This window comes from Heteronotia binoei, chromosome 11 (genome assembly GCF_032191835.1).
Source record: "Heteronotia binoei isolate CCM8104 ecotype False Entrance Well chromosome 11, APGP_CSIRO_Hbin_v1, whole genome shotgun sequence".
In the NCBI taxonomy this organism is placed as follows: Eukaryota; Metazoa; Chordata; class Lepidosauria; order Squamata; family Gekkonidae; genus Heteronotia; species Heteronotia binoei.
This window is the reverse complement of record NC_083233.1, coordinates 6,075,878-6,101,694: the sequence shown is the minus strand read 5'-3', so window position 1 is coordinate 6,101,694 and position 25,817 is coordinate 6,075,878. Positions and strand designations below refer to the sequence as shown.

The 25,817-nt window shown below is 45.1% G+C and overlaps 1 protein-coding gene across 7 annotated transcripts in view; it reads right to left on the bottom strand.

Annotated features, from left to right (window-relative positions):
- The window catches only part of ATRX (ATRX chromatin remodeler), a 164,173-nt gene that overhangs the window by 40,588 nt on the left and 97,768 nt on the right, over positions 1–25,817 (bottom strand). For all 7 annotated transcript variants that reach the window (XM_060249503.1, XM_060249504.1, XM_060249505.1 and 4 more), the window contains 6 exons: positions 16,786–16,932; positions 16,345–16,522; positions 12,574–12,711; positions 11,498–11,673; positions 8,017–8,134; positions 2,697–2,827 (listed from right to left, as the gene is read on the bottom strand). In XM_060249503.1, the coding sequence (XP_060105486.1) occupies positions 2,697–2,827; positions 8,017–8,134; positions 11,498–11,673; positions 12,574–12,711; positions 16,345–16,522; positions 16,786–16,932 (888 nt within the window). The remainder of the gene's footprint in view (positions 1–2,696; positions 2,828–8,016; positions 8,135–11,497; positions 11,674–12,573; positions 12,712–16,344; positions 16,523–16,785; positions 16,933–25,817) is intronic.

Sequence of the window (25,817 nt, the reverse complement as noted above, 5' to 3'; positions counted from 1 at the left end):
GATCCCCCTCCCCTGTGTCTGTGGTGGCTCAAAGCCCTGAAACCAGCCCAGAATGGACATAACGAAAAATAATTATGGGGGGTGCATGACGACAGTCACACAGGTGCTGAAGGTCAGCATTCCTTTGGTTTGCAGTGCATTGTTGATGCCTTTTCCTGTGATATTCAGTCTTGTAGCATTCAGCATCAGCATGAGCTTTTAGTGTGATCAGGGTTTTTTGGCCTGGCATGGTTCTGCTATGGTATACCATAGAGTATGTGCCTCAAGGTGGCCATTTTCAATGGGAAGATCTAACTTCAGCTTTCCATCTCCTCCCCGCTCCCTGCAGCCTCTACCTAGGAAAAATACAGTCTTTCTCCACAATGGGGACCAAAGCAGGAGAAAAGCGACCTCAGCTGGGTATAACAACACAGTCCACCCTGCAAAACAGCCATTTTCTCCAAGGGAGCTAAATCCCCACCATTTGGAGAGCAGCTGTAATTCTGAATGATCTCCAGCTTTCACCTGGAGATTCAGAATCTATTTAAAGAGCTGTGACGTTTCTACGGACTACGTAGATATTAAAACTGTTGGTATTAATTTTCCATTAGCTGTTTCCATCAGCTTTGCAAAAAATTCATTTTGAGTTGATTACATCATAGCTCTTTAAGTAGATTCTGCAATGAATAGATGTTTACATATTGTAACACTGGTGATATTGTTGTCTTGATTGTAAAATCGTATATTTATTGGAAAAACAGTGAATTGTATACTTAGACATTTGATAAATAACTACAATACATAGATATTCTTACACACGGTTTATTTGGTATTTTGGTTTCTCACCTGGAGATTGGCAGCAATGGCTGCCCAGGAGAAAATGGCTGGTGTGGAGGATGGAATCTATAGCATTGTCCCTGTCTGAGGTCCAACCCCTCTTCAAGCCCCACTCTCTCCAGGATCCACCCCTCTAATCTCCAGAAATTTCCCAACCTGGAGTTGGTAACCGTACCTCCTTCCCAGCCAACTATCAGCTTACTTTTATCTGCTCTTTGACTTCAGCATTCCATCTCCTCACCACTCCCTGCAGCCTCTACCTAGGAAAAGGACAACTTTTCTCCACACTGATCCTCTTTCTAGAGGACCAAAGCAGCTTACATCATTTCCCTTTCCCCTTTTGCTCTGCACAACCTTGTGAGGTAAGTTAGGCTGAAAGTCTGACTGGTCCAAAATCACCCAGTCAGCTTCCACAGCAAGAACCTAGGTCTGGCAGATCTTGCTCTGAAGCACTAACTCCTATGCCACACTGGCTGCCATATGGAGGCTGCTGCTGAACAGTAGCAAGCAGCCAGGCCTAGGCAGCCAACCCCCAGGTGGCACCTGAAGATCTCCTGATATCACAACTGAACTCCAGACAACAGATTTCTCCCCCTTGGGGAAAATAACTGCTTTGAAGGGTGGACACTATGATACTATATTCAGCCGAGGCCTCTACCTTCCCCAAGCTCTGGCTTCCGTAGACTCCACCACAAGACCTTCAGGAATTTCCCACCAATCTGGAACTGCAACCTGAGTCAGGACTGGCCCCAATGAGTTCCCCCTCAAAAACCAAAATAAGCCTGGAAAGGGCCTGCCCCCCCAATTTTACTGACAGAACCAAGCTTGGTTGCCTAGCAACAGCCACTGCCTAGCAGCTTCCCCAGTGGCCCAATCCTTGTCTGTGCTAGGGTGAGGCTGAGGGAAGGAGGGAGTGATAGGAAAGAGGTGGGCGCTGTGGCCTCTGAGGAAATGCTTCCAGCATGGCCAGGCTTTGCTCTCTAGTCATATTTTGAGGAAAAGGCCCACCCACCCACCTGAGTAGCTATCTGCCCTGGAGGCTAGCAGGAGAAGGAACTGCAGTAGCACCACCTTTGTTTTATTTATCTCTTTTTGTTAATTTCTAGTATGACCTATCCCATGAGCGGGCTCAGGGCGGATCACAACAGACTTCAACAATAACAATAAGCAAAAAAATTAGAAGTAAATAAACAAAACAATAAAATAATTAAAACAATAAAATTACTCCATTTCAGGTGGAAGACCTGAATCAGGCCATAGTGCAAACAGAGCTGGAACCGATGATGTTCCAATAGGCCTGATAGACAATGGAATGCTGCGACAGGGAGGCCAGACTCAATTTACTATGGATGTCCGCTGCCTCACTTGAAGGCCTGGCGGAACAACTCCGTTTTACAGCTCCCCACCTCTTCATCATTGCAGCCTACTTTCTCTTCAGAATGCCACAGAGAGTGGGTAGGTGACAGCAGGCGGGAGAGAGGAGTGGACTCAGTCAATTGAACACAAAAGAACTTGAGTGGTGGTTGATGGGCCAATGGCTGATGAGGTGTATAGTGACCAGTACGTTTGTGCTTTTATATATATCTAAAGGATATTTTGCTAATGACAAAAATGTCTTAAAAATGGTTAACAGACCCAAGTAAAATTCCCAGAAAAAAACCAGCCAGCTTCTAATGCCCTGTTGTTGGCCCTCTAGAAGCTCTAGCTGGCCACTGTGTGAGACAGGATGCTGTACAAGATGGACCACTGGTTCAATCCAGCAGGGTTCTTTTTATGTTCATGCAACAAAAGAAATTTCCATTAATTCAGTGAAATTCTCTAAGTAAATTCTTTACTTGAGAACTTTAATTAGTGACAAAAAACAGATAGATGAGATTTACCTTATTTTCTTTGCTAATATAGTCCAGCTGCAAGCACCAAGGATGAGTCCAAATTCTGCTTAACATCTGGAAATCCTGGAAGAGTTTAGCTCCAGCTTTGCCTCTCCCACCTTCTGTGCTGCTGCCGACACCTGATGAGAACATATAGAACACAGAAGTTATTTCAGAACTTGAAGACAACCAATGTTTCATTTTAAGTCATTATAACACAAATTTCTGCCACATATACTAAACATCTTACAGCAAAGGTTTAGTTACTCAATTGACATTTTCTTCCATTTAATTCCTAAAAATCTGTCACCGCTTCTTTTCTCACCATACCAAACCTTTAATGGCATAACAGTTGCGAGTAAAAATACACAGAATATAAAAATGTAAACACTGGAGATAAAATCAAGACGAAACCGAGATTACAAATGCATTCAAACATGGTCAGATTTAAATTTAAGGATGTCAGTCAAAAATTTTGCCACACCCTCGCTAACCTCCCCCTCAGTATCGCTCAATAAATAATAACAGGGTGGCAGAATAGACAAATCTGGGGAGAAAGAAAGCTTGCAAAATAAATCTTTACGGATATTATGATAAAAGGAACAGTCAAGCAATATATGCTGAATTGAGTCGGGAATATTCGCTCCACAGGAACAGAGTCTGTCGCGTAAAGGGACTCGATGATATCTCCCTTGTAGAACTTTGGAGGGAAACGCATTTAGTCTAGCCAACTTAGATGCCCTGCGATGACTTGAAGAAGAAGATACTGGATTTATATCCCGCCCTCCACTCCGAAGAGTCTCAGAGTGGCTCACAATCTCCTTGACCTTCCTCCCCCACAACAGACACCCTGTGAGGTAGGTGCGGCTGGAGAGGGCTCTCACAGCAGCTGCCCTTTCAAGGACAACCTCTGCCAGAGCTATGGCTGACCCAAGGCCATGCTAGCAGGTGCAAGTGGAGGAGTGGGGAATCAAACCTGGTTCTCCCAGATAAGAGTCCGCACACTTAACCACTACACCAAACTTGGAATGGTTAAGTCTGATAGATAATGGGGCATTTTGCCACAGAAAGCATAAAGACCTAAGGATGCTGCGGAGCAAATATAAGGGTCTGTTGGGCATAGTTTCGTTTCCTCCAACTCCAACAATCTCAATTTAATACATCTGAAGATATATGACTCATCAGAAGTAAAAAAATCATCAACCTCTATCCCCAACTGGTTAAGTTTGGACATAAGAACTGCTGACCAGGGTGAAATATATGGGTCTCTTTTCATACAATCAAAAAGGCTGTTAGGATCTGTTCTAAAGTGAATTTTGAGCCAGAATTTAAACACTGCAATCCAGGCTTTTGTCCCCACCAAAGACTGACCCACTTCAGAGCAGAGAGCAAAGCAGGATACACATTTTGGCATACCAAGAATTTGTCTAAAGAGTGAGGCTTGAATGCCCTCCACTTTCTTGATAAATGCTGAGATCCATATGAGCTAGTGTTTCAGCTTTGAACACTTTAATTGCTGCCGGAACGAATTGGTTGCCCCTAGCAAAGAAAAATTGTTTAATTTGAGCAACCAAACATTTAGCCAAGTTGACGGTGTTGTTACGATGTGAAACCAAGCTTAACTTGTGGTTAAAAGTATCCCCAAGTATTTTAAAAAAATTGTTTGCTCAATTGTTGAGTTGCCAATAAACCATCTCTGTGGGCGCCAGCAATTTGAAAAGACAACTACTTTAGATTTGGCATAATTGATAGAGAGTGAATTACAATTACAGTAGTCATAGAAGGCATTCAAATACCTTTGCAGGCCCACACTTGTGCAAGAGAGGATGGTAGTATCATTGGCATAAAGTAATAAGGGGGCTGCTCGACCTGCTAGTTTAGGCAGATGGCCATTAATAGGGTTCAAAAATTGTACCAGGTCAGTAAAAAATTAAAAAGATGTGGAGCCAGCACGTAACCTTGTTTAACCCCCTTTAACGCTGGGATTTGCTAGTCAGGTCACTGCTAGAAGAAAATTTCACTTGGCAAAAAGTATTAGAATGAAGTTTCCTCAAGAGAAACAGCAAACGAGGGTCCATTCCCAGGTAACCTAGCTTAATCCATAGCTGGGCTCTATCTATTGAATCAAATGCGCCCTTCAAGTCGATGAAGGCAGCATATAATTTTTTTGTCCCGGTATGCATATATTTTTCAGCAAGGAAGACCAGAGTGCAGCAATGGTCCATAGCAGATTTGCCTTTGGAGAAGCCAATTTGTTCAGGACCTATGACGTTGCCTAGGCGCATCCAGTCAGTTTCTCACATTTGAGTATCTGTAGCACATCCCATTTGAGTTCTTACAACGAAATGTTATATTATCATTAAGTCCATATGAAGAGACATTTAAGAAGCACGGTGTAGGTCAACACAATTGATAAGGACACATCTAATGAATAATGTACTGGCACTAGGATTTTTGAAATCTGAATTAGCACAGCATATTAGACTTGATACTAATATGAAGACAAATGGTACTTCATTACTGGAAAAGAATGAACCGACAACAGGATCTGAACACAAATTGATACAACATCCTATACACCAGGGGTGTCTAAATTCATTTGTTATGAGGGCCATATCTGACATGTCACCTTATTGGGCCAGGCCATGTGTGTCATAAAATGTAATGCTAGGAAGCAGAGATACAAACTTTATAAAGGACACACAGAGCTGTTTTCTATTTTTTTAAAGGGTGCTTTCTTTGTATCTCTCTTGTGGGATCAAGGGAACTAGGCAAAGGAAGCTCTGGCTCTTTCCCTCCCTCCCCAGGAGACCGGGGGGAGGGGAAGTCTCAGCCAATAGAAGGAAGAGAGGCTTGGCTCAGTAGCTCTGCTGTACAATTGAGAGAACCTGGCAAAGCAAGCTCTTCCTCTCTGCCCCCTCAGCCAATGGAGAAAATAACAGTCTTTGCTGTGTTGCTTCTGTGTGATTGAGCAAGCCTGGCAAAGCAAGCTGTGACACAGAAGGAAGCAAGCGAGAGGGAGAAGGAAGCAGACTTGCTCAAGGCCCTGACAGGAACCCTCCGGGGCCTGATTTGGCCCCCAAACTGCATGTTTGACACCCTTGCTATACATAGTAGTATAATCCACAATTCCTTTCCCTTTATAAAGCTCCTTCCTGAACTATTCCATTACAGAAGAGGAGATTGGATTTATATACCACCCTTCACTACTCAAAGGAGTCTCAGAACAGTTTACAATCTGCTTTCCCTTCCCTTCCCTGCAGCAGACAACCTGTGAGGTAGATAGGTCTGAGAGAGCTTTTTAAGAACTGCTCTTGAGAGAACAACTCTGAGAGAGTTATGACTGACCCAAGATCACTTCAGTTGCATGTGGTGGAGTGGGAAATCAAACCTGGTTCTCCCAGATAAGAGTCTGCACACTATAGCACTACAGCAAACTGGCTTAACTACTACACCAAACTGAACATATTGAACCCAGGGTTTTCCCTCTATGGACAGAAATATAGAGCTTTCCAAATTTTTAATCAGAAAGGTCCATCTTTAAGGCATGGTTCCAATGGGACAATACCATTAAAGTACGAACACCGCCCTATCACACAGGAAATTGGCAAACTCAAGCTTTTCCTAAATTTCCTTGCATTGGTTTGTAGCATATATGTTAGAATCTCACATTTTCAGGCCAGTTAGAATCTCACATCCTCAGGCCAGTGAAATATTGCAGTATTGGAGGCAGAGTTCCCACATTAATTACCACAACTCTGACGTTAGTGTTGCAGGCTCACACAAATATGGAGGTGGTGGAGAATGGCTCAATTTCCACAAACCATGTTACATATTCTAGATTGTAAAAATTAAATATTTATACTCTCATTCAAGAAAAAGAAGATATTTGTTTACTTTATTGTTTGCTGTATGGTGAGGGAAAAGGACTCATTCAAGTGAAATGAGCCAACATCCCTTCCATTTTAAACATAACATCACAAAACATGGTCACTAATTTATTTGTGATCTTTCACAAATAAAGTCTAGTTAGGTTTGTTAGAAGGTAACACACTGGCAACAGGGTTTTCACCTGCCATTTATTATCAGCATAACAGAAATCTCTTCACACCCAGTTTCTCATAGGTCTTACAGATCATTCCACCCGAGTACAGAATGACAGGTCAGTCCACCCGAGTACAGAAATGCCAATGTAACAAACAACAGATCAGACCACCTCAGCCAATGTAATAAGAACCAAAGCACCATGCAGCCATATCAGACCAAGCAAAGTAGAGCATCTTGTTCCTAGACGTGGTCTCCTGGAAACCACCTAACCTCCCTGAGCACTGCTAAAATGGGAAGATGGCATACAAACACGTCAAATAAATAAATTCTAGGATATCTTATCTCACTATGAATCAAAACTGGAGTCCCACTTCGAATATGGAGGTTCCATTTAGCTATCAGAGCTATCAGTTGACGACCTGTCTTCTGCAAATTACGTAGCCTAATTATTCTTAAAGGCAGCATCACCACAACTTTCTGTGGTATGATTTATCAGAGTAAACTGCCTGACAAGAAAAGGTAGAATAAAAAACATTTCAAAGAAAGAACGAACAAATTGGTGCCTGCAAATTTTTGTATATCCTGAAATAACAGCCAAACAATTTCAATGACTGACCCTGAATTTTAATATTATGAGAAAAGGAGAAAAATCTCTTGTCTATCCACTTTCTCCACCCCATCATAATCACATAAAATCCAGGACATTTCCTGCATTGTGCAGAGGATTGGACTAGACGACCATGAAGGTCCCTTCCAACTCTATGATTCTGTAAGATGTTTTAAACACCGAGTCACATGGTGAGCAGCTAGATTTAAGCCCACGAGCACTTTAGAGAACAAGATTTTGAGGGGCATGCACTTAGGGAGTCAAAGCTCCTTGTGTCAGATACTGTTTTGCTGCAAACCAGCATGACTATCCTCTAAAATGATTCACGCTTCATACATACATGTTCAGCCAAAGGGCCTAAGGCAGGACATGCCTGTCAGGAAGCAATCCCCACCTCTCATGCACAGGTACACACAATGCACAGTCAACAAGATCACCCAAACCAGACTTTGTCACAATCAGAATAAAACAACTGACCTTGCCACTTAGCCTTGGGTCACCAAAAGCCAAGTCAGAGGCCTTCCAGAGCTCCAAAAATATGCCTGTCGGCTGAAGAGCTTGAACATGAAGGCTGGTGCATAAATCAGCAAGTCCTATTAGGAACGTCCCTCCTACCCAGCCTGGAACCAAGCAAAACAAAGCATGCCAGGGGATGAAGCATAAATGATGCCTTACCTGTTAAATGATCCAAGTAGAACTGATACAGTTTACACTGAAGAGGGGTCATTCTAACAGCTAGAACATATTCGTATTTGGGTGGCAGGAATTTCGTTAATGCCGTGTAATCTTTCCTCTGTAAATTGATTTTTTAAAAGAAAGTATGGTTATAAAACGTAAGGATTAAACTACACACCAGGATCAGCTCTAAACACTGCATCTTCTCGTCTCTAAAGTAACTGAAAAAACTACTGATTGCACAGGTATCCCAACCGTTCTCCGGAGAGCTCATGAAAAATCAGATTGCTTACCTGTAACGTGATCTTTGAATAGGGTTTAGGGCATCTGTGCTGATCCGGATTGGAACCTACTAAGGTAATGGCATGATCATGCCCTAGCCCCCACGAGCAAGCACAGAAGCCCCACCACACATGCTCACTAGGGTGGGCATGGACATCCCACCAATTCCTTCTTTTGATCCCAAAATTAACTGAGGACCGACAGCAGTGGGGAAGGAGGGCAGGTGGCGTGAATGCACAGATGACCACTCTAAGAGCAACAATTACAAGAAAGCAACCTGTTTATCTTCTTTGTGGTCTCTGTGCATCATACCCATGGGAGATGAGCAAGCTGAGGCCTACGTGGAGGAGGGTGCTGGCAGTTCTTCAGGTGCAAGCAGACTGTAAGATCAAACGTTCCATTCTTGAATGCTGATGGAGATGTACATCAAGGGCTTAGTGCTTCACAAAGGTGTGTGGTGATGCTCATGTAGCAGTTTTGCAGATCTCTTGCATTTGGGCAGCATAGTTGGAGGTCTGGATCCCCAACACCTTCTGAGTAAAATATTTGGCCAAGGGCATCCAGTTTTTTTACCTTCTTTGTCACGTGGCATAGAGTGCATGCATTTGACCCGAGAGGATGATGTAGCCACCACAGAATTAGGTTGGGAGATAAAATAAAAATTCTGCCCCCGTCCCTTGGACCTTATACATATGATCTATGCCTCTAGAGGAGACTGAGGCTGACTTAGGCCATGGTGCCTTAGTGGCCTGGAGGAGCACTGAAGTCCTGGGAAATGCTACTGCTGTCAAGGTGTCCATCTGCATGATGTTGGGACTGTATTGGTAATGACAGGTTGAGGTTGAACTACTGAAGGGTAAGGATGTGTCCCATGTGCTTCACAAACTCCCCAAAGGATTGAACGTCCTCCAAAGGAGAGACTGGGAGATCTTCTGCCACCTATGGTGTCAGAGAGAGTCCTGATGGTCAGATCCATCATTGCCTGATTCACAAGACAACTGACTGGAAGAGTCCTCTGTACTGGAAGGCTTGGAAATATGCTAGGTTGGTACTGGTTCTTTAAATGCCACTGGTGAATGCTTCTTAAGGTGAGAGGCATGTTTCGTTCCGTTGGTTGCAATGGTTTCAATGCGGAGGCCTGCGGCATCAGTCTGGGGTTTGGGTACTGAAAAGGATAGGAGATTGTGTCTCCCAATCTGAAGTGCGTTGATTCTTTAGCCAAGGTCAATTTCCTTGTCTGAGTGTGAGAGATGTAGCAGCTGTGATGAGCTGCAGTGGGAGAACAGTGGTGATTTGGGCAAATGAGAAGGGGAAGAGGCGTGCTTGTCCACTAGGTGCCAGGGGCTCTTGGGCTTTTCAGAGTCCTTCATGTGCCTCTTCTTCTTATTGTATTTGTACTCCTTGCCCTCCCTCTCCTGATTATGTTGTGTTCTTTGCCCTTCCAGCTGGCTTGGCGAAGTGATTTAAAGCAGGGGTCCCCAACCCCCAGGCCATGGACCGGTCCCAGTCCGTGGCTGTTCAGCAACTGGGATGCACAGACAATTGGATCTAGGAGGGAGGAAGAGACTCTGCACTGACCAGACGAATCTCTGAGCCCCGTCTGGACGAAAAGGCAACTTTACAAACCAAGTTGAGGAGGAAGATCCTATCCATGTGGAGGTCAGAAAAGAACTGGTGGGATCCTCATGTCCCTTCCAGTGAGAATGCACAATACACATGACACTGGAAAAGGTACAAAAATCCTCTTTCTGAAGTTACCAATTGGGATTGTTGCAGGCACACTATATCCCATACATGTGATGCACAGAGACCATGAAGAAGATTAGCACAGTGGTCAGAATCGAACTGGTGGGATGACCATGCCCACCCCAGTGAGCAGGCATGGTGGGGCTTCTGTGCATGCTCATGGAGCTAGAGTGTGAAAATCCCTTTAGTTTGATAGGTAGAGAATGGCACCCTAATCTCATGGGCACAGAAGATCATATAGGTATGTATCCTCATAACAGCCCTGAGAGATAAACAGTTTCATACATCCTCTGGTCTAGAAAATCCATGAAAAGAGTTCAAAAAGATCTGTTCTAGTCCCTTTTCAAAAATAACAGTAACGGCAACAACTCTTATTCTATAGATCAAGATGTGTAGCTGTATTCAACTGTAGCAGTAGAAAAGAGCAAGGGTTCAGTACTACCTTAAAAACTAACAAAATTTATGGCAGGAGATGAGCTTTCGTGAGTCACTGTCCATTTCTTCAGATGCAGCTAGAATGTGAGACTATCCGTCCTATATGATGATGATACTGGATTTATATCCTGCCCTCCACTCCAAATCTCAGAGTCGCGGAGCGGCTCACAATCTCTTTTACCTTCCTCCCCCACAACAGATGCCCTGTGAGGTGGGTGGGGCTGAGAGGGCTCTCACAGCAGCTGCCCTTTCAAGGACAACCTCTGCCAGAGCTATGGCTGACCCAAGGCCATGCTAGCAGGTGCAAGTGGAGGAGTGGGGAATCAAACCCGGTTCTCCCAGATAAGAGTCCGCACACTTCACCACTACACCAAACTGGCTCTCTATATATTGGAAAGTGGAGTGATTTCAGATGCCAAAGCAGGTATGATTCACTACTAGTAAGTGTGTTATACAGAAGGGTAAGTAGGCGTGGAAAAATATCTTCTGGTTAATTAGATACAGTGATTTCCCTTTACAAAAACATGTAATTATTCCTTCTTTTTGGACCAGGTACACAGCAATAGAGTCATTGGCAGACACTCTCACAATTTGACATACTACTGCTTTGTTGCTTTTGCATGCTCATGCTACTAAGATCAAAAGTTTGCTCAATTTGTTAATTTTACTATTCTGTCATTGAATCTTATATTTGTACCATTTTACCAGATAATCTGACTTCACTGTCACTAGTTCTGTACCATTTTCCATTCTGGGCCACTGCCTACCAGCTACGTGTGGCTCTGCTCACTGTGCCAGATTCCTCGCCTGATGAAGTGTGCTTAGAGAGCACACAAAAGCTTAAGTTCTGAATAAAACTAAGCTGGCCTTAAAGGTGCAATCGACTCCTATTTTGTTCTACTACTTTAGACCAACATGGCTGTCTACTTGGATCTATGTAAGAAACAAGACACCTATACTGATGTAGCAAAGTGCTTTTAACTCTCACACTTCTAAATAAAACCAAGAATTCACATACCTGAACACATCCCGCTAACATTTCGTACAAGATGTGGGCCCGCTTTTTCATCACCCTGACATCTACCATGGTAGAGTCTGCACACTGACCATTCTGGATTGGATTTATAAATCGATTTCGAAACTCCTTAATTGACCCAAGCAAATTCTCTTTGATAAAGTTAACCATACAATGATCTGTACAGAAGAGAGCAAAATAACCTTCAAGATAAAGTCTGACACGAGTAAAATATGAAAGCACCATGTGACTTCTGTTTTGCAAGAGATCATGGCCAACATTTTAGAAAGGAATGATGTACCTACCCAATCAGCCCCTGGGGCCTCAATGCACATGCAATAATGCTTTTGAGAGGAGAGAGAGGAGCAGCTCCCTGTCAGTCCCCCACCAGAAGCTGCCACTTTCTAGTGAAACACAGCTCTTGCCAATCACCAGCAGGCCAGGTCCTTCATGGCCAAATGATGCCCTCCTGGCACCTGACCATAAAACAGGGGTCATAGTTCAGTGGTACAGCTCAAGATGACAACGCAGAAGGTACGAGAGTCAGTCCATGGCATATCAGTTAAAGAGACCCTGGAGAGCCACTGCTGGTCTGAAGAGACAATACTGATTTTGATGGATCAAGGGCTTGATTCAATATAAGGCAGCTCCTTATGTCCATCTTTCAACATAGAGACTACTCCCACTGGAAGCACGAACAGGCTTGCAAACAAGGGCACAACCACAGTACGCTCAGAATAACATGCTGTGAATGCAAGAAGGCTTGTTGGCTCTTCATCCCGCCCTCCAAAGGCACAAGACTTTCTGCAGTCACATGTTTTCAAATAAAAAGTCAACCGAAGCAGAAGAAAAGGAGAATTCTATTTTGTAGTCCAATTTCTTGCACATGCTTATGACTGACATTGCATCAAGCATATAACACAACAAATGTGGTTCAGAGCATTAAAAAGACATCAACCTGTGGTGCAGAAATGCCTATTTTCTTCTTCCATATACACAAAGCTATAGAATTTAATTTTCTTGAACTGCAGACAAAAGACATAAGGTGAAGATTTGGTACTCCCTTAAAATGGACTTACATTCTATGAGGTTGTTTTGCAAAGGAGTTCCCGTAAGAATAATCCTCCTCCTGGATTTTATAGAATTCATAGCTTTAGAAACAGCAGATGCTTCATTTTTTAAGATGTGTCCTTCATCACATATAACAAAATCAGGGCCTGGTTAAAAAAAACAAAAACAAAGACAAGCTATTTTGCCTCTAGTTTTGTATTTACACTTAGAAGACGTATTTCACAAACTTTAACTAGCAATGTAATGGTGCTCAGTATCCACCTGTGGCTCTGTCCAGAAACAGTTATGTATGAGTCCCTCAGGCACACCACGAGGAATATGTGCAGTCCTTTGATGCAGACATATGCTCATATCAGAGCCTAGATTCTAACACACATTTTCCCCTCTTGCATTAGCCAGGAAGGGAGGAGAAACCATCTAGTCTCCTTTCCAAGTCCACTCTGACAATCTGCCTGCAGCTGAATGCCGTGTAGGTTTACGTGCACAAGAGACAGCACACAAAGCTGCCCTTCTTTTCTGGTTGCAGTGAGATCCTGAAAAAGGTTGCTTGCAGGAAACAGCACGCTATCCCTACGAAGCACAGCTGAGGATAAAGGCACTGAATGGAAAAAACAGTGAAGTAACTAGAAGTGCATTGCCTCCGGTATTTTTAATATCCCTCAAGCCAGAAAGAATGAAGCGATGTGGCACTTCAGAACTCATTAGATGCATGAAGTGGACCGACTAACTTGATTTACCAAGTTAAAAGAAACAAATTTCTGCAGACGTTTCCTTGGAAAAAACAACCCACCAAAAGTTAACCAGTTACATTTCTAAAGCATGCAGAAGTCAGACATGCCGCAACATCTACTGGGAACAAAACCGAATGGACAGAAATTAAATCAGAGAGGCCCTTCAATGAATATACTTGTGCGGATGGCAGCACTTCTATCGGCCACCGGCCCTTTTGGTTAGGGGAATGAACCCACGTGGACTGTGCCAGACCCATCATGAAGCACATCGGAACAGTCCTCCATTAAGCTGGTTTAGAAGTATTTTGCCTGAACTCTTATGAATGGGAGATGTTCAAACCAACCAAATGAGTAGCAGGCAAGTGTATGTGTGGGGTGGGGGGAGGGAGGTTGGATGGCAGCCCTAACGCCATCCACGTTTTACTACTGGAGGGGCCCTGAGGGCCACGTTTTGGCAGGTTCTTTTAAATCAATGTAAGCTTCTTCACTTCTGTAGTTCCTGGCTTTCCTCTCTGTCTATTTGCTCCCACAAGTCTCCTTCTGGAATGGATTCCTCCTGCTATGCATCCATTTCTAGTATTCTGGATCCCATTTTGTTCCAACTTTCCTTATCCTAGTTTCCTGTGCTCTTAGGGAGTCTCTGCTTTCTCAGACCCCTAGCTGTGTCCTTCCTGGTGTCCAGACAAAGACAGGCAAAGGCCTTTCTGACTGGCCAATCTCACTGAGACAAGTAGAACATGAAGCCAATGACTGCTACAGGCTTCTCCCCACGTTGCAAAAAAGATCTAGGATTCTTAGCAGACCATACACTGAACATGAGCCAACCATGTGATGTGATGGCTAAAAAGGTAGAAGTATAGTGTTCAGATCACATGAAATGATGCTATTGCTTTATTCTGCTTTGGTTAGACCTCACTTAGAGTATTGTTTTGGCCACTACAATTTAAGAAGGATACAGACAAGCTGGAATGTGTCCAGAGGAGGGCAATGAAGATGGTGAGGGGTCTGAAGAACAAGTCTATAAGGAAAGACTGAAGGAGCTGGGCATGTTTAGCCTGGAGAGGAGAAGACTGAGAGGTGATATGATAACCACCTTCAAGCACTTGAAAGGCTGTCATTTAGAGGATGGCGTGGAGTTGTTTTCTTTTGCCCCAGAAGATCAGACCAGAATCAACAGGTTAAAATTAAATTAGAAGAGTTTTTGACTAAACATTAGGAAGAACTTCCTGGGAGTTAGAGTTGTTCCTCAGTGGAACAGGCTTCCTTGGGAGGTGGTGAGCTCTCCTTTGGAGGGTTTAAAAGAGAGGCTAGATGGCCATCAGACAGCAATGCTGATTCTGTGCCCTCTTAATCAACAAAACTGAATGTATTTCAACCTACTGTAACATCCCCTCGTCTGAAGTGTGCTTTTAGCACACAAAAGCTTACGTTCTGAATAAAAACATGGTTGGTCTTAAAGGTGTGACTTGATTCCTGCTTTGTTCCACTGCTTCAGACCAACATGGCTGCCCACTTGGATCTATGTTCACTACTTTGGGGTCAGGCAGCAATTTTTCTCCAGGCCAGTTCAGCCTGAGATCCTGGAGTCGTTTTTTGTCATCTTCTGGGTATAGAGCAGGTGTCCTTGGGGGTGTGGAGGGGGGGGGGGGAAGGTATTTGTGAATTTCCTGCATTGTGCAGGTGGTTGAACTAGAGGCCTCTGGAGGTCCCTTCCAACTCTGTGATTCACTACAAGAAGATATTGAAGAAGATATTGGATTTATATCCCGCCCTCCACTCCGAAGAGTCTCAGAGCGGCTCACAATCTCCTTTCCCTTCCTCCCCCACAACAGACACCCTGTGAGGTAGATGAAGATACTGGATTTATATCCCGCCCTCCACTCCGAAGAATCTCAGAGCGGCTCACAATCTCCTTTCCCTTCCTCCCCCACAACAGACACCCTGTGAGGTAGATGAAGATATTGGATTTATATCCCGCCCTTCACTCCGAAGAGTCTCAGAGCGGCTCACAATCTCCTTTCCCTTCCTCCCCCACAACAGACACCCTGTGAGGTAGATGAAGATATTGGATTTATATCCCGCCCTCCACTCCGAAGAGTCTCAGAGCGGCTCACAATCTCCTTTCCCTTCCTCCCCCACAACAGACACCCTGTGAGGTAGATGAAGATATTGGATTTATATCCCGCCCTCCACTCCGAAGAGTCTCAGAGCGGCTCACAATCTCCTTTCCCTTCCTCCCCCACAACAGACACCCTGTGAGGTAGATGAAGATATTGGATTTATATCCCGCCCTCCACTCCGAAGAGTCTCAGAGCGGCTCACAATCTCCTTTACTTTCCTCCCCCACAACAGACACCCTGTGAGGTAGATGAAGATATTGGATTTATATCCCGCCCTTCACTCCGAAGAGTCTCAGAGCGGCTCACAATCTCCTTTCCCTTCCACCCCCACAACAGACACCCTGTGAGGTAGATGAAGATATTGGATTTATATCCCGCCCTCCACTCCGAAGAGTCTCAGAGCGGCTCACAATCTCCTTTCCCTTCCTCCCCCACAACAGACACCCTGTGAGGTAGATGAAGATATTGGATTTATATCCCGCCCTCCACTCCGAAGAGTGTCAGAGTGGCTCACAATCTCCTTTCTCTTCCTCCCCCACAACAGACACCCTGTGAGGTAGATGAAGATAATGGATTTATATCCCGCCCTCCACTCCGAAGAGTCTCAGAGCGGCTCACAATCTCCTTTCCCTTCCTCCCCCACAACAGACACCCTGTGAGGTGGGTGGGGCTGAGAGGGCTCTCACAGCAGCTGCCCTTTCAAGGACAACCTCTGCCAGAGCTACGGCTGACCCAAGGCCATGTTAGCAGGTGCAAGTGGAGGAGTGGGGAATCAAACCCAGTTCTCCCAGATAAGAGTCCGCACATGTAACCACTACACCAAACTGGCTCTAGCCTGCCGGGGGTGGGGGGGGGTGGAATAGCAGGGGTGAAGTACATCTTCCTTTATTAGTTTCCTTCACATGATCTCCACAGTGTTGTGGCTTACCAGGATCAACGAGGGCTTTGATAAATATCTCTTTCAGTTTTCTGCTTTTCACATTCCTCCCCTGAGCAAGGTTACGGTACATCTCATAGCCTATGATCATGACACCCCCTTCCTCCTGCCACCTTTGAAGCATGTAACTTCTTTCTTGAGGGCGCTTCACGGTTGCCAGCTCACAGACCTTGTGAAAAAAAGCCAGAAATAAGTATAAAAGTATATTTCCCCTCAAACAAAAATGCTATTTATGTTCTGCACCAATACAAACTACTTAAAATACAGCCATTCCATAAAGAAACTTTCTGCATACTACTATTTATACAGACAAAACAATCAAGTCATGATTACAGCACGTTTTATTGTTTGTGCCTTGGAAAGGTATAGTTTATTAGGACTTGGACTAAGTATAAGAAACGTCTTTTAAAAATCATTTTAAACAGAAAATACCTCTAGCTTCTCATCATCTTCTAAGCCTTCTTGCCATTTCTCAAATTCATTCATCCAGTTCAGGGCCGTGTTCAGCGGACAAACAACGAGAGCTGTGCTAAAATCCAGCTTGTCACACAACAGTACAGTATGAAGAAAACTGACTACCTTCAAGAAAGAAAACCAAGCAAGGCATCATTAATAAAAGAATCCCCCACCCACAAAATATTTTCCGATAAACTGCTTGCTCTATTGCACCATCTTTTCATTTTTAACACTTGCATTTGTTCATTTTTTGTGCATGCTGAAACATCCACTTTGCGTTAACTTGATACACACTATGTCTAATAGACAAGCTTGCCCGCCAGCATGGATAAAAAAAATCCACAAGGGCAGGCCATACTGGGCTAAGCTCTATGTCTTTGCCAAGCTGAAGGAAATACCGTGTTTATAAAAAATTAACCAAAAAATTTAAAAGAACTGAAGAGTTAAAAATATGGGAGGAAGCATAATGCACACACACGCACCCCAAGACTTTTTGGGGTTGTCTAATTAACCCAAAATGGTGCCCAACAACTAGTAAGTGCCAAGAAGGGAAGCCAGAGCAGAGGGCAGGGGAAAAATCAGACATGGGATAGGAGGCAAATGCCAATGGTTTAATGGTGGGGGGAAATAAATAGCAAGCAGGACAGCTACCCTCCTTCCCTCAGTTCTTCTGAGCCACCACTATGAGCCAGCAGAGTCACGGATCTCAAAGCAAGGTAGGAGGGAGGGATGTCTGCCTGCAGAGACAATTCTATGAACTAGCAAGGTTCAGGTAACTGTAACACAGTTTTCATCATTGTCATCTGTGCAATCCCACATGAGAGAGAAGCAAGGGGACTGATTTACTGGAAGATTGAATGCAAGACTGCTGTCCAGAATGAAGTCTCCCTTCTTGTATTAACATCCACAGAATAATGGTTAATAAATGTGCCTGCAGATGACCAGATTGCTACCTTGCAAATCTCAGCCAATGGGCTGCCTTTTCAAAAGGCAAGGACACTAAGAAGGACACCTTGAAGGAGAGGCTATCAAGGGAGCAGGTGGCTAATGGCTCAAAGGGAGGTGGCATTAAGTGAGTTAGTACTAGGGACAAGGACTACTGAGGCACAATGGGCATCCTAGGTGGGTACAAATTGTCAAGGCCACCGAGGAACCTCTTCAAAACCTCATATGAGAAGAAAGACTTCCCTTCTACCAGGTCATGAAAAGCAGAGGTTGTTGCTATATGGATAAAACAGACAATACTGATAAACCTGAACTCTTCAATGACAGCAAATATCTCAAATACCGGGACACTGGACAGGTAGTAGGAGAAAACTCTTTGTCTTCCAGTTAAAGGGTGAAACACCTCCATTTGAGGCTTGTGGCAAAGAGTTCCACCACAGGGAAGCCCCATTGGGCAAAGATGGGGGAGATGTAATCCTGGTGTATGGACCATTTGTGTGTGGATTCCTTTAATCTGCTGAGTAAACCTACTTTGATGTTTTCTGAACCAGCAATGTGGATGGCCTGAAGGGACATTTGAGTCCTAATTCAAATTGCCCATTCCCAAATGGCAGTGGCTTCTAGGCACAAAGGGAGGGAAGCTTCACTGTTCTGTTTGTTGATGTAAGACACACCCATGACGTTGCCTGTCTGAATTTGGACCACCTTTCCACATAGAAGAGCTGCATAAGAGTTAAGGGAATAAAAGCAGATTGATTACCTGTAACTGACGGTCTTCAAGTGGCCATCGGTGTTTTCACACCCATGGGAATAGCATGCTTGCACTGATCCTGGCCAGAAATTTATCAGGCCCAAGGGACTTTTGCGCTTTTCCTGGGAGACCTGCGCAGCAGAAGCCCCACTGTGCAAGTTCACCAGGGCGGACAGGGACATCCCACCAGTTCCTTCTGAGCCAGCAGTCCAGAGGACCAGAGGGGGAAGAGGGTGGGTGGTGTGAATGCAGATGGCCGCTGGAAGATTATCAGTTACAGGTAAGCAACCTGTTTATCTTCTTTGTGGCCTCTGTGCATCACACCCATGGAGATGAACCATTTGTCAGATGCAATCTGCCACCAAGATGACAAGTATGGGAAGAGGCAGGTGGGGCCAGAGGAGGGGGGGGAAGGAGACCGGAGGGTCCAGATGGGTAAGTCAAGGGCCCTGTTTGGGCATCCTAAAGCCCGTTGGTCTAGTGTAAAGTGATGCTGAGGAGGAAAATTTGGATTTGGAGCCAAAAGATGGCCTGAGTGAAGACTGAGATGACCTTGGCCTCCAAGATTGTTAAGATGACTGTCTGTGGAAAGAGCAGGGTTTGTTCCATGACTTATGGTTTCAATAAGGATGAACCCCCCAGGTTCCTCAATGTCTTAATACTCTTGTCCATTTCATACAGGACAAAGTCCTCTGCATACGTTTTAGTGTCAGGAAGGAGGGAGGTCGAACGTAGCCACACTTGGCATCTAAGGGTGATAGACGATGTGGGAATTTTGGCAAAGACATTTGCAATGTGTTTGGATAAATTTAGTTGTTGCTTGGTGAGGAGCATGCCTTCCTTCTGAATGTGCTTAGCTGTAGATCGTTTGCCTTCAGGGAGAGTGGCGATGGCTTCAGATAGTTGTTCCCACAAGGTCTATTGGCATCTACCCATACAAGCAAGATGTCTAAATTCCAAGCATGCTAGCAAAGTACATTTTCATGCCTAGAGGGTACAACTTCTTACCCTCCTTGTCCAATGGGGTTGAATGAGCTGAACAGGCTTTGGAAGAGAAGGAGACCACAACAGAGTTCAGTTTTGGGTGCAAAAAGAGGAATTCAACACAGGTTTCCTGGACATGGCACATGTGGTCAAGTACATACAGGAGTGGAAGCCGGTTAATCCCAGAAAGCTTTGGTGGCTTGTAGTATAATTATGGTGACTGGCAGAACAACAGCGGTGGAGATATCTAACTGCACTATGTCAAACACTGTATTAATTACACTGGGTTGGTATTGCACTGTATTAGAGTCCGTGCCGTTCTTTTGATAAACTCGCCATACAATTGCAAATCTCAGATATTCTCTGTGGCAAGGATGGATGCTGATATGAAAATACGTGTCCTGTAAATCCAGGATGACCATCCAGTCCCCTTGCTTAATCCGTGGGAGGATGTTGTGTAGGGAAGCCATGTGGAATTTGTGGTAGGCAATGAAGGCATTCGGTGCACTGAGGTCCAAGATGAGGCAGAGACCCCTGTCCCGTTTTGGTACTGTAAAGTGCCAGGAATAGGAGGCAGAACTATGAAAAGAATGGAGGAGTGGTTCAATGGCTTGGTTGGTAAGGAGTGTCTGTGTTGCTTCCAGAAAGACGATCGATGATGGTACAGAGTACCCATCAATGAGAGTATGATATGCCAAAATGGCTGCAAGGAAGCCTCTAACAGAGCAGTGGTTGAGGCTGGAATCTACAAGCGATAGCATTCCAGATAACAGAAAGTCCTGCCTTGGGAGGGGTGTCTGGAGGGCATTGATGAAGCGAAAAACGTGGGCCACCACTCATAATGGTACAACTTACTAAGCAACAACACACAATACACCCTGGCTTAGAAGGACATGCCGGTAGAATCCTCCACGCTGTCAGTCTGAGCCGAGGTGCATCATGGTGCAGTACCTGGCCTTTGTGTGTAAGGAGGAGGTCCAAGGCAGTAGGTAAGTGGTGAACCGTCTCATGGGCAAGCTGAATCAAAAGAGGAAACCAATGCCATCATGGTGTTAACAGAATGCCTTGAGGGCATTCCCTCAAGAGTTTATTGACCACCTTGGAGATCAGAGGTAGAGGCGGCAACAGATAGAGAAAACTGGTCTCACCATGGGAACAGATGTCTGTCCCCTAAAAAATTAGGATTCAACCCAATCTGGAGCAGAACCACTGGCATTTCCAATCCTGAGCAGTGACGAAGACATCGATTGGGGGGTGACCCCACAGGTGGAATACCAGGCGGAGATATGTCCAGTTGACTTCCCACTCGCAAGGGGATGCTGTCGCATGGCTTAGAAGATCCGCCTGTGCACTCAGGTCCTCAGGCAGATGGGTGGCTATCAGGGAAATACGGAGCTCTATGCAAGCTGCTCATATTTCCACTGCCAGAGTGCAAAGTTACCTGGAAACAGTTCCCCCTTGGCATGCTTGGGAGGCCATGGTCCCCCTATATGGTCAGGTGCGCATACCAGCCCTAAGAGGCATCTGTAGTGATTGTCATGGATGGAGCAGCATGGTGGACTGGTGCCTCCAAGAGAAGATTGAGTTCCAGTTTCCAGCAGTTCAGGGATGCCAGGGCACTGGGTGGTAGAGAGGGGCGAAGCAATGGAGGGGCGCATCCCTGAAAGAGTGGAATTGTCTGAAAAAGCAGGGGTCAGGACGGACTTCTTCAGATTCAGAGAGTTGGGCTACCTGTGTTAGAAGTCAGCCCAGCTTTAGGGGCTTAGCTGATGAACTGGTAACATCAAGAGTATTATCTGTGGAATGATCGAAGGGAGTGTTGGTTCTGGTGCTGGGTGCTTCAGGGAGGCAGGCTTGGTGCATTGTGAGTGATTGTGCTTGCGAGGCTTTTCGCTGGTCTCCTCTAAGACCAATAAGTTTCTCCATCAGATTAAGAAAAATTGTCAGATGGCCCGGTTGTTTGGGATATCTGAGACCCAAACGCCACTCAGGTCGTTTTCGCACTCACCTCCAGCCGGCGCGACCCCCCTCTTCACTGCGCAGGATCTGCGCGGATTTCGCACTAAATGCCGCGGAGCAGCCTTTTGCGCCGGAAACTCCCGTCGCAAAAGCCGCTCAAACGTAAATCGCCAAAAAGCAGTTTGGCGTTTGAGTGGCTTTTGCGCCGGGAGTTTCTGGCGCAAAAGGATGCTCCGCGGCATTTAGTGCGAAATCCGCACAGATCCTGCGCGGTGAAGAGGGGGGTCGCGCCGGCTGGAGGTGAGTGCGAAAACGACCTCAGTATTTTAACCCTCTTACCAAAGTTTCCTATGCCCATAAACAACAGCATCAGTATCCTTAGCAAAGATCTTCCAGCGTACCCAACACACTTGACGTAGATCTGGTTCAAGTCCTAAGTCTGGTCCTGCTCAGCATCAACCCCTCTAAGGATCCTATATACAGAAGTATAGCGTCCAGATCATGTGAAGCGATGGTATCGCTTTACCATCACTGGTAAGACCTCACCTGGAGTATTGTGTTCAGTTTTGGGCACCACATTTTAAGAGGGATATAGACAAGGGGGAGCAACAGAGGAGGCAACAAATATGGTGAAGGGTCTGGAGATCAAGTCGTACAATGAAAGGCTGAAGAGCTGGGTATGTTTAGCCTGGAGAGGGGGCAGTTGAAAGGTGATATGGTCACCATCTTCAAGTACTTAAAAGGCTGTCATATAAAGGATAGTGCAGAATAGTTTTCTATGGCCCCAGAAGGTAGGGCCAGAACCAACAAGTTGAAATTAAATCAAAAGAGTTTCCGGCTCAAAATGAGGAAGAACTTCCTGACAGTTAAGAGTAGGTCCTCAGTGGAACAGGCTTCCTCAAGAGGTGGTGGGCTCTCCTTCTTTGGAGGTTTTTAAACAGAAGCTGGATGGCCATCTGACAGCAATGTGGATCCTGAGAATTAGGGGGGGGGGCGGTATTTGTGAATTTCCTGCATTGTGGAGGGGGTTGGACTAGATGACCCTGGAGTTCCCTTCCAACTCTATGATTCTATGACCCCGTGCAGGCCCCCAAGCCTTCGTTCTGACCATCAGTGGTTGGCATCATAGCCTGGATGGCTTGTCCAATTTTTTGACAGAATGGCATAAAATTACCTCAGATGTTTGGCGTCTCCTGGGTCTTGATCACTGTTGAAAAGGGCAACCACCTTGAGTTTACTCAGTTACTGGTTCTAGATAGAGAGTGATATTCACCCATAAAAAGAGCTGCTAAACTTCCATAATAGCTTGGTAATTTGCTTTCCTGAGGTTTAGAGATGACAAAGAATACTAGTTGATGTGATGGGTGTCCAATAAAAAAAGTTGGGGGGCCCTGCTGAAGACACCACTCTTACGTGGTCCAAATCAAATCAGCTTCAGAGTCCAGAGGCACCAGTGTCAGCAACAAGTCCCTGACAGTTATAGCTGTTGGCTCTACCGGCATTATTTCCTTTGCTTATTAATGCTCCATTATTAGCATGCTGTTGACATTGCATTTATACAATGCACTGACTCCATATTGTGAATTGCACCCATGAATGATAACCCATTGATTTTGTAGCCATTTAGTATTCTGTGTGCTGTGGGATGTTCCAGGTGGAAGAGGAGCACGGGGAGACACCACTAAGCTAGTCTCCCTGGGTAATGCAGATAGAAACCAACTGAACTGGGAAGTGTGTGTGGAATGTGACCTTCGCTAGAAGTAACAATGAAGCATTGGGGGGGGGGGGGAATTAATACTAATTCAAAAGACTTTTAGTGGGTGTGGGAAAAGGGAAGCTGTTATGTTGCAACCTAAGTGCCAAGGGTCTGCCAATTCAATTCAGTCTGGTAAGATCGGGTCTTGTGAATGGAAGTAATTAATGTTTGCTTCAAGCCTTATCATTAAAATGGCTTAACTATTTATCTGTGATCTGCCCGGAGCCCACTTGTGGGGAAGGCAGAATAGAAATTTGAAAAAGAAATTACTAAAAGGCAGCGTTTGTCTTCCCGCCCTCATTGGTCAGGGTTGGATGTGAGCCCACTCTTTGCTTCGGCTGTATCTCTTCTGCTGTTAATAAGGGTGGGGTAGGATGAGTAAAAAGGAAGAGACAGTCTTCTTGCTGAACCTTGTATATATTCTCAACTTTATGTGGCAGGAATTAAAGTCATTTTTCCCCAAGCCATTTTTGCCTTTTCCAGGAGCAGGAAAGCTACAATCCCTGGTGTGTCACGGGAGACGCGCCCCAGGATCTTGTCTTTGGGCCTGTCTACGGATGTGACTTGATGTCCAAAGACTGTGACATCTGAACCATCTGTTCTGAGTTTACATTCAAGTCTTCACTTGAAGATACTGGGACATGACCTCTCACAGTATTGTCAGGAGACGGTTCCAAAACTACAACAGAACTAGCTATGGAGTTGCAGTCTTTTTTCTCCTTGGAATCATAAACAGCTGCACAGGATTGAGGGGGGGGGGTCCAAAATGTTGGTGCATGTGGTCTCTCTTTCAAGCTCACATTTGACTCCTTAGTTCCATCTGCAGTCCTGGAGAATCCGACCATTTTCTTATAAAACTAAGCATAACTACTGGTGTCCTGGACCTGAAGTTGCCAACAGAGACAGTGGAGAAGGAGACACAGCAATGTGTCCCAAAGAGAAAACATCTTGAGAGACTAGATCACATATTAATTCAGACAGTGCCCACTAGGAGAAGAGGTGTGCAGGACAGTACGTCTCAATAATGGTCCTTGGAACTGGTTCTTTTAGTTCCCTTGAAGCTTCCCTTTTGATTCCAAGTCCAATCTGTCTATACCAACCGATGACTTTTGTGTTCAGCCTTACCATCTGCATTTCTTAGCTGGTGGTTCCAATGAGGACCTGGCTGGAGCCTGTTCTGACGCCCTGGAATGTCTATGGTTTGGAGCTGATCTTGGAACTGACTAGATCAGAGAAGTTAAACATGCGGCCCAAGGGCCGGATCAGAGGGCTCCTATCAGGCCTGCGAGCAATTTGCTGCCATCTGCTTCCTTCTTTCTTGCTTCCTTCTGTATCACAGTTTGCTTTGCCAGGTTTGCTGAATTGCACAGGAGCTATGGAACAAAGCCTCTATTTTCACCATTGGCTGACCAGCACATGAAGCAGCTTAGGTACAACAGCTTGCAATGCCCAGTCATTTCATGCTTTCTGCTGGGACAGGCTCAGAGCACTGACCATGAGATTTCTGTCATGAATGTCAATAAATCAAAAGTAGGTTTGCAACTTACAGACACACACCTGAACAGCATACTCAGGATTGCTACAGCACAGACATTGTCTCCAGATTTTGATGCAATAATTCAGAGCAAGTTTCAGTTATCAGAAACTGTTAAATAAACAAAATACTGCAAGAGTGCTAATCTGTTGTGTTTGTCTGATTCCTTTATAAAGTTTATATCTCCGCTACCTGGCATTACATTTTATGACACACATGGCCTGGCCCAACAAGGTCACATTTGTGCCAGATCCAGCCCTCATAACAAATTAGTTTGACACCCCTGGACGAGATAGACTGAAACCACCAGCGGAGGGCAGGAAACATGATCAGAGACCAGCTTGGGGGCTGAAAAAACAGGCTGTTTGACCAGGTCAGATGTTTTAACTGCCAGGTTAACGGATGTAGATAAAGCCTCCTCCCATAAGGCAGCCTTAAGGCAGGAGGCACAATCTGCACAGGTAAACTACTGACAGATCTTCCATGCGGTTTTCCCCCAGGGTTCAAAAGACAGACGGGACATCTGAGACATCTTTGTCCAGCAAGAGGAACATTTTTTGAATAAAGACATCCTTCTTTTTTTCTGATGAACTGACCAGGATCTAACTAGGAATGTTCTTCTCAAGGTGGCAGCAAAGAAAGAACTGAGGGAAGGAGGGCAGCCTCTCCCTGGAGCATGTGACTATTAGGTCAGGCTCTGATTGGGAGGGAGGCCCTCCTGCTCTGTTACTAGGCCAGCTGGAAATCTTCTGGTGGATGGCCTGCATGTGGGGACTGCACAGAACAACAAAGGTAGGTGCATGAAAGGGTGGGGCGTGTGTGTGTGAGAGAGGAAGGAAAGACTGAGCACCCGAGTGGCTTGCCCAAGGGAGAAGAGCCAAAGTCGGTGGAGAATGAGATCTCACCCCCTCTCCCTGTGAACTTGTATTACCCTATATTTTCTATGCAACCAAACTGGCCAGCTAGTTTCTCCTTGTTTCCACTTTTGCTGTTCCTGAATACCTCTTCCCCCAAGGGGATAAGTAAGCCAGCATCTGAATGAATATGGAAAAGGCCTTATGGGAAACTATGCATCTTTC